The sequence below is a fragment of the Podarcis muralis genome, chromosome 3 (assembly GCF_964188315.1).
Source record: "Podarcis muralis chromosome 3, rPodMur119.hap1.1, whole genome shotgun sequence".
NCBI lineage: Eukaryota > Metazoa > Chordata > Lepidosauria > Squamata > Lacertidae > Podarcis > Podarcis muralis.
Genome location: NC_135657.1, coordinates 79,764,187 through 79,773,434, shown reverse-complemented (window position 1 = coordinate 79,773,434; position 9,248 = coordinate 79,764,187). Strand labels below are relative to the sequence as shown.

At 42.6% G+C, this 9,248-nt stretch overlaps 1 protein-coding gene across 1 annotated transcript in view; it reads right to left on the bottom strand.

The window, feature by feature from the left end:
- Window positions 1–330: 330 nt before the first annotated feature.
- Window positions 331–9,248, bottom strand: part of SNX14 (sorting nexin 14) — a 34,347-nt gene continuing 25,429 nt past the window's right edge. Inside the window, exons 21-28 of the mRNA XM_028722905.2 lie at window positions 8,823–8,863; window positions 8,572–8,691; window positions 7,752–7,875; window positions 6,242–6,406; window positions 5,870–5,965; window positions 3,915–4,006; window positions 1,194–1,250; window positions 331–537 (exon numbers count right to left, since the gene is read on the bottom strand). Of these exons, the coding sequence (XP_028578738.1) occupies window positions 532–537; window positions 1,194–1,250; window positions 3,915–4,006; window positions 5,870–5,965; window positions 6,242–6,406; window positions 7,752–7,875; window positions 8,572–8,691; window positions 8,823–8,863 (701 nt within the window). The 3' untranslated portion in view covers window positions 331–531. The remainder of the gene's footprint in view (window positions 538–1,193; window positions 1,251–3,914; window positions 4,007–5,869; window positions 5,966–6,241; window positions 6,407–7,751; window positions 7,876–8,571; window positions 8,692–8,822; window positions 8,864–9,248) is intronic.

Below are 9,248 nucleotides of genomic sequence, written 5' to 3'. Positions count from 1 at the left end.
TTGTTTTAAAGATTTCTGTGTAAGTCAGTGTGGACCTTCTTTCAGTTTGGTCCTCCATAGGATCTTCAATAAATGGCAAACGCTAGTATCCTCATACAGGCAACTCCCCATTCACACGAGTCCAATAGGTGCGCAACCGCGCATATGCACATTGTGCCAAACCCAGAAGTGACTTGAAAACGTCACAAAAATGGGTGGGGTGGAAGTGGGTGTTTTCAGTTACCTGTGCAGTGCCTTGGAACGTTTACCCTGCATAAAAAAAAATATTTTTGGGGGGTGGGGTTGCCAGTACTATTTATTGGGAAGAAAGACAGTGAGGTATTACTGAAATTCAGCCAGTAATAAACTTTAATCTTTCTTCAGTGAATATATATATTTTTTTTAAGTCAAAGTTCATTCTATTTACAAGGAAATGTACAAGACTAAACACATGACCTATTCAATAAATTAGCACATAGCAACTATCTATAAAATGGAGTTAATCCAGTATTTTGTTGTTTTCATCCACTATGATCCGGAGGAAGCATACTTTTAAACCTGTTAACAGCAGTATTGGGGAAGAGAGAAAGAGAAAATACCTGTGATTTCAATTTATCCAGCTATGGAATGGCAATATCATTACAGTAGAAGCTCAAAGCAATGCATTAAGAAGTTGTGCAATGTGTGAGTGCTCTGGTGTTACAGGGGAATACTGAGATAAGCACAGTTCGTCACAAAAACCATTCAGGATGGTGAAATCTAAAGTCCCCTGTGCAAAGTTCTGAAATGATAGCTTCAAACTGGCTGATGTAGCAACAAACACAATCTTCAGTTATGCATTGATGAGTAAAGGGGCACAGTGTACCAGCATATTCTGTGAAAATGGCACTGCAGTGAGTGGAAGTAGCTCTGAGCCCCTTGCACAAATTCCATTAATATCAGCTGGGGCTTATGGATGATAACGGGGCTTAGCTGGAAACAGTGCCATAACTTAGTTGAAATCCCTGAGAATAACTCACCTCAGGATTCAACGGCAGTGAACACTTTTTTTTTTTTTAAGAAAAGGAATGGCATACATATCACTATTAAAATTCATATGGTGCACAGACTGCATAGCAGAGCTGGGAACCATAAAGAGCAACTAAAATTATGAGCACAATTCCTTCATGAAGGGCAACTAAAACTGATAAATATGACTTTGTGTCACAACATACCTCATTCAGTTCTGGAAATAGTTCCTGAATCCCAATATCCAGTAGAACATACGTTAACTAAAATAAAACGTAGAGATAAATTACATTCTGGAATTAGCAATACAGACTACAGCGACCGTAGGTGATTAGTAAGCCCCCGCTTAGAAGAATCACCACCTACATGGTAACAAATCCCGAACAATAACCTAAAAGGACTCCCACGGTACACTTGACAAAAAAGTACAACCCCACCCAGATGCAAATGAACCTTTAAGGGCTTATATACTAGGAGATGGAACCATTTTAAAACAAACTACGGTAGTTTAATAGGCTCTATTATTGTTAACTGTAGCTTTGTTGACACATGCCACTTTGAATACCTAGTCATGACAAGATAAGCTGGCAGTAATCTAGTGTCTTCATTCTGCCAGATCTCAAGTGGCAAATTTTATTAACCTTGCACTGAGGTGTCACAGTGAATAATTTTGTCATGCCACAGCTGGGGTGGCACTGGCATCACAAATCCCAAGTGATCTTGCCAAACTCTGTATAACCCCCACCCTCCCTGCCTATGCTCCCATGAGCTACCTACTGACATCCCATGAGCTACTTTACTGCTATCTATTTGAATTTATTTTGGCACCAATATCACAGATTTGGCATTTCTCTGCTATATATATATATTATTTATACCCCACCCTTCCCGGTTTAAAAACTGGGCTCAGGTCGGCTAACAGCAAGTATAAAACATTGATTAAAATGTGACTTTAAAACAGCATAGAATACAGAATAAAATGCAGCATCAATAAAATTCATAAATTCAGGGGTCATTTTTGGAAGGAAAAAAACCCAGTCAGTAGACATCGAATGATCACCAGGGCTAACTGGCCAAGTTGGTCTTACTAGGGCCAGCAAGGAGACCAGGGAAGAATTTAAATGTGGGGTCCCAGAAAGGGTTTCTTCATAGAAAAGGAAAGGGAAAAGGGAATAGAGGATCAGGCTAATTCAAATTGAAGGCCAGGTGGAATAGCTCTGTCTTACAGGCCCTGCGGAAGGAGATCAAGCCCTGCAGGGCCCTAGTCTTGTGGGACAGAGCATTCCACCAGGTCGGAGCAGTCACTGAAAAAGCGCTGGCTGTGGTGGAGGATAGTCTGGCTTCCTTAGGGCCCGGGACCTTTAAACTATTATTATTCATGGACCTTAGGGTCCTCTGTGGGACATACCAGGAGAGGCGGTCCTGTGAGTACGAGGGTCCTAGGCCGCATAGGGCTTTAAAGGTAAAAATCAGCACCTTAAACCTGACCCTATACACCGGGAGCCAGTGCAGCTGGTAGAGCACTGGGTGAATATGCTCCCATGGCAAGGACCCTGTGAGAAGCCTTGCTGCAGCATTCTACACCCGCTGGAGTTTTTGGGAAAGTTTCAAGGGCAGCCCCGCGTAGAGCGGGTTACAGTAGTCAAGCCTGGAGCTGACCATTGCATGGATCACTGTGGCCAGGTCGGGGCGGGAAAGGTAAGGGACCAACAGCTTGATACGGCGAAGATGGAAAAATGTCGCCTTGGCTGTTGCTGCAACCTGCGCCTCCATGGAAAGGAAGGCATCAAGGATTACACCCAAACTCTTAATGGAAGGCACTGGCACTAATTGAGCCCCCGCAAGAGAAGGGAGTTGGTCCCCCAACCCCATGCCATCCCGACCCAGGCAGAGGACCTCTATCTTCGAAGGATTTAATTGCAGTCGGCTCCCACAAAGCCATCCAGCCACAGCTTTCAAGCATCTGGTCAGTGTGTTCGGGGCCGAGTCAGGGTGGCCGTCCATCAGCAGATAGAGCTGAGTGTCATCAGCATATTGGTGACAGCCCAGCCCAAAGCTCCGGACAATCTGGGTGAGGGGGCGCATAAAGATGTTGAAAAGAATCGGGGACAGGATTGCGCCCTCTGGCACTCCATACACGAAGGAGTGGTGCGGTGAAATCTCCCTCCTTGGCGCCACCTTCTTAAAGGAGCGCAGCCATTGTCTGGCTGTGCCCTGAATCCCCACAGTGGCAAGGCGGTGGTCCAGAAGATCGTGATCAACCACGTCGAAGGCTGCTGACAAATCTAAAAGAATCAGCAGTCCCGACCAGCCTTGATCCAGTTGTCTACAGAGATCATCTGTTAGGGTGACTAGCGCTGTCTTGGTCCCAAAACCAGGACAGAAACTGGGCTGAAATGGAACTAAAGCTGTGCAGCAGCAGGGCAGTTTAGAAAAAAAGGTAAGGGGGGGGGGGGAGACATGATAGAGGTGTTTAAACTGTGCATGGTGTGAATACAGAAAAGCCTTTTTCACTCCACTGTAATACTAGGACATGAAGCTGAATGTCGGACAATTCAGGACAGACAAAAGAAAGGGCTTCTTCATGCAGCACCAGGTTAAAACATTGGAGGTTGCTCTCACAGCAGGTAATAGTGGCCCCCAACTTGGATTAGAGAAATTAATGGATAAGGCTATCACTAGCCATGATGGCTATGTTCCACTGCCACTGCCCAAGGCAGCATACCTTTGAATAGCAATTGCTGGGGAACACAAATGGGGAGAGTGCTTCTGGGCTCATGTTTGGCTTGCAAGCTTTCTGTAGTTGACCACTGTAAGAACAGGAAAGTGGACTAGACCAGCCCTTGGCCCTGGTTTCTCTCCAGCAGAAGAGAAAAGGAGGTCATTTCAAAACATTATAAATAATGGCTGTGAGTAAGAGCACCTACCTGTTTGTTGAGCACTGGCTGCTGCAGTCCATCAAACAGAAGTCTGATGCCTTCGTATTTGGCCTCCTCTCCAATGCACTTGCCTATCAAATCTGGACAAAATGCCAAAACGAAACCAGTTATGGCAACTCAAACAAGGAGGAGTAGAAACTCAATGCCCAGATCATCCCCGGAGCTTTAAGTTATCAACAATGATTATTCTACAAAAGAGATCAGCTGGTGACACCCAGTTTCCCTGAAACATTTGGGCAAGATCAGCACCCCGACATATTGTTTGTGTCGGGGCAAGCAGCACATTTCCTACTGCATCTATTGTTTGACAAGGGAGTGACTTCATGCCTTGAAGTTCATGAACCAACAAGTGTCCCATTTGGGGGCACAGAGGCATTATCATGTTCTGCTCAAATGTAATGATTAACCAGCTGTGCCTATCCAGTCTTAAGTTATGTTAACTGCATTGATAATCCTCTGCTGGATGCACAATGCAGTATGACTTAGGTCAAGTCAGAGGAGTTTGACTACATTTAGGTGGAGCGTTCCATACACAGAAGAGTTAAGTCCTTTACAAGTCAGCTTGTTGTAGTCATCACAATTTGTTCAAATACAAGTTCTTTATATCATGCACAGTTAAGAGAGAAAATCCTTTGCACTCAGAGGTATATCTAGGGTCCCTTGCACCCTTGGCAAGGGGCAGCATTGGATTCAAACTACAAGGCAGGGGCAAACGGTAGATAAAATGGCAAGCAGCTAGCAGCAAATATGTTTCTGCGTGCCCGTGACACTGTGGAGTTGTGGACGCCCATGCTACTGGGAAAGTGTCCCAATGAATGTGGCACACACCTTCTCAGCATAGTATGAAGAATGGATGTTCTCTTAGCATTCTACATAAAGTGGCAAGATGGTTGCATCACACCTGGAGCCCAAGAAAGGCCCAGACAGAGGAGCCTCAAGCAAGAAAGGAGCACTTTAGGGCTGGGGAAAGCACCATAGGAAAAGATACACTTGGCAGCAGATATGAAGGAATCCTCCTGATTGTCTAATGAGACTGCATAGGGACATCTTTTACTGGAAAGCAGCAAGCACACCTTCAGCAAATATGCCCTTTGCATTCTGTGAATCCCATCCTCCTACCATGCTCTTTTCGAAGCATTAAACTACGAATTATCAAAGACATGACACTGTATCTGAAATGCAGGAGGCTTCTAGAGGATGCTCCAGCCGATAAATTGCAAGAATCCAACAATGCTTATGCCACTGCCAATATTGCTAAAGAGTTTATACGAAGAGAGAAAGTATAAAACAGCAACACACACACACACACCCCACACCAAATTTGTCACATGAGAATTTCTACGGTCCACATAGGTTTTAGAAATGTAATGCATCTCAAACCATCTCCCAAGTCTTTCAAGCTAGAATGCCTTAAAAAAATGTGCACCCCTTGATATTTGTACAGTGGTACCTCGCAAGACGAATGCCTCGCAAGACAAAAAACTCGCTAGACGAAAGGTTTTTCCGTTTTCGATTTGCCTCGCAAGACGAATTTCCCCTATGGGCTTGCTTCGCAAGACGAAAACGTCTCGCGACTTTGTTTTCTTTGTCTAAAAACAAAGACATGTTTTGTTTATAAAGTTAATTTATTTTCCCTTCAATTTTTGAACTGCTCTTTACAGTATGTGTGACTTTAAAGAGCAGTTAATAAACTGTTGTTGTACCAAATTTGGCTTTGTTTGGACTTTTTTTGACCATAGGAACGCATTAATTGATTTTCAATGCATTCCTATGGGATTTCGTGCTTCGCAAGACGAAAAATTCGCTAGACGACAAAAATTGCGGAACGAATTAATTTCGTCTTGCGGGGCACCACTGTATTAACATGTGCCATTCAGCCTGATCAACTTTTGGTCATTTAGCACGCCTCTCTCTTGACAGATCATGCTGCAAAACTACTGAACCTGGAATGTATTTCATCATTTCTTCAAAGGTCTGTTTTGCCCTCTTGTGCTTATCCTGAGGAGATCGAGGTTCAGAATTCTCACAAAATACAGCATCTGAAACAAAAGAAACCCATTTTTTGCTGTGGTGCTATCAGCACAGGCTGACTGTTGCTTTAATTATCTTACTTGGTGAACGTCAGTTAGTTAAATGCAAAAGGTACTAACCTTAAAAAAAAGCCCTTTAGTTAACAGCTCTTGCTGAAGTATGCGCTAGTTTTTACTTTACGCAAAGACACACAACAACAAAAAAGGCAACTGTGCAAGTACCAAAATAAGTTGCAAGTACAAAACAGAGCAAGTCTTTTTATAAAGGGATAACTTTCCACTAACCTCTCAGAAGTGTTATAAGTGACACCAGGCGATGCTCCTGAAAGAGTTGCTCTAGCTTGTGCTGCAGGTAGTAGTCTGTGTACTCCTCTAAGGTGCGCTTGAAGAGAATTCGCCCTCCCATCAAGATATGGTGAAGCCAATCAGGAATATGGAAAACAACCCTACCTGCAAAGTCATTATCATTACATATATTTAGTGTATGGGCATACTTTTTTTATTTTTGAAACACATTTACGTTTCAAAGCAGCTACAGAGGCTCTGATTAAGCCTCCATGTTCTAAACAATGGTTGGGGGGAAATGGTTATGTATATACTGTAAACAAACTACATTTAAAAAGCTCATCTTGCAGATATTTGTAAAATGCCAACAAGACACACGTATTGCTGTTAGCCATGGTAGCCAAGCATTAACTTCCACACTACAAGTCAGAACACTCTGAGATCTAGAAGTGGAGACTAACAGGGGGGCAAGGCCCCCTACTGCAGGCATGCTGTGGACCAGAGTGCCCATGAAAGCCTTTTTGGAGCTCCCAGGATAAACCACAACCCTCAGATTCCAAGCTTTTATTTTTTTCAGTCAGGTTTCTAAAAATTTTAGAACCTGTAATACGAGGCAAAACCTTCTTATCATTTATCATGAGAAATGTTCACAGGAATAGCGTGTGTGTGTGAGTGAGAGAGAGAGATATCAATATTGTGTGATCTTCACAACCCAGATAACCATGGTAAACCTCAGGTTGTCCAGTGGAGCAGCGATGACTCTGCTGTAATTTGTGCTATGCCATGCCCCGCCCCACCCTGGCAGCCATATTGTGTTATGCCACACCTTCTGTGATGACTGGTGTGCACAGAACTTTTTCAAAATACTTGTCATTTACCTCCCTCTTGATTTAATAAGGAAAGTAAAGGGAGAGTGCAGAAGACAACATGGGAATACAAAAACCTGCAGTTGCTGGAGCTTTCCTGGCTGCTGACAAATACTCTTTTTGTGGGAAGGGGGATTCTGGTGGTTTGCCTGGTCTCTGAGTTCCATCTTTAGTGAGTGGTTCCTCTTTGTGATGAACCATCTACACATGGTAAGTTAAATCCCATTCTTCTTCCAGCCACCACCACCTACTCAGCAGGGCTGAAAAAACTGTCCACCGTTACTGAATATGCTCATCAATCTTATTTCTCCCCAAACTTCAGAGATTCCAGGGCCTTATATACATTGTGGTGATTTTTGGAAACAAAAATTCTGTGGGTGGCAAAAAGCGTTCTCTCTTTGTTTCTGCTCTAATTCCATCGGCATAGTTGTGATCAAAGTCCCACATTGCAGAAGGAGAGAGAGAAAAAACATCGAGTCAGCATGGGAATTGTGCCAATAACAAAACTTTCCACACCCATATCTTTGAAATGAGATTTATCTGATCCTGGCACAAACTCCCCACACACATAATATGTTGTAGATAAGCCTCTTGTATTAACAGGCCCTCTGCTGAAAAAGAAAAACCAAGACATGATTTCTCACCAATGTACATTAAGTAGTCATAGACTCCTTCAACGGTCATCATTTCCATAAAGTAGTTCTGAATTTGTCTTCTCTCTAAGTTCTCTGAGCGGTTTGCGTTATTCTTATACAGGTCATTAAAAAGCTGAAACAGGAGAGTATCAAGTTTTCAAACAGCAACATCACACAAAAAAACACCCCGTTCTTCAGTAATTTGCAGGTTTAATGGAAGCCGCATCACTTTTCTCTGGCAACAACAGAATAGCTGAAGCGGTCAGAAGTTCTGAAATGCTATCCAATATTACCATAAAAAGGATGTTCTATTATTTTGAATGAAATTATCTGAGAGTTTGAAACATCAGCTTTACTCAGTTTTTAGCCATGTCAACCATTAACCCTAGTCTTGCACTTCAGCTATGCCAAAATGAAGTCTTCACACCTGTGACATTCTGACTTTGAAGGAATCTGAATGGAGAGGGAGGGAGGAAAAGACAGGATTGAATGAACCATGTAGCCTGTTCCTGTACATGGAAATGGTGTAAAGACTTCTCCCTTTCAAAATGAAGCAACTGCCCTGCTATGTACGAGGGCATGTCTTTTGAAAAGGAGGGAACGTTTCAAAGGCAGTTTGTGAGATGGAATGAGGGGGATCTGCTGTTTAAGGGGGGAATCAAACTCTTACTAGATTTGGAGTGTGCCTAAGTATAGCTCTTTGGCTCCCAGTCTACAGACTTTACAGCTTATTCAATCAGGCCAAAGTTATGGTATAAATAGGGATTGATAAAAGGTTGTGTTTACAATATCTGATTTTGTTTCTCACCCCAGCAGACATACCACGTACCTTTTTGTTGTTTTCAGAAGTAGGACTGAGAATAGTAAGCTCGGGTTTACTTGGCTTAGGCTTGGGAGATTCACAGGAGTTAATAAAATTTATAATGAATGGCTCCAAGTGCTGGCCTTTCTGAAATTAACCAAACAATAGCTGTAATGGAACATTTTCAAAAGAAAAGCTCTCTGGGACAAATCTACTACTAGTTTTTGGGTGGGAGGAGACATAGTAATTACAAACACAATTAATTAAGTTATACCCACCTCTTTCATTAGCTTCCCTGGGACAGATTTTATAATTTTACCTGCAAATGAAAAACAGAAGGGAAAAATAAGCAATGCTTCGCATTAGCAATAACATAGCATTAACTATATTCCTCCACTTATTTTTTAGAATTGGGTTATATCCAGCTATATCATACGTAAAGTAGAATCCCTGCAATTAATGAGTATATTAATTTCAATGTCTACTCAAAGTAGAATTTAGCTGGCTGGATGCAATCTGCAAAGTTTGTCCCCTGCTCTTTTTAAAAGCTCAATTCTCTTTTTAATCTTGACTGCACCTCCTATCATTCAAAGCCATCGTTGCTGTTGTGTATACTTAAGTATTTAATGCATGGAATGAAACAGATAAAATAGATACTTAGTCTGATGGAGCGTCTCCACCCCCATCGTTCTGCCTGGACACTG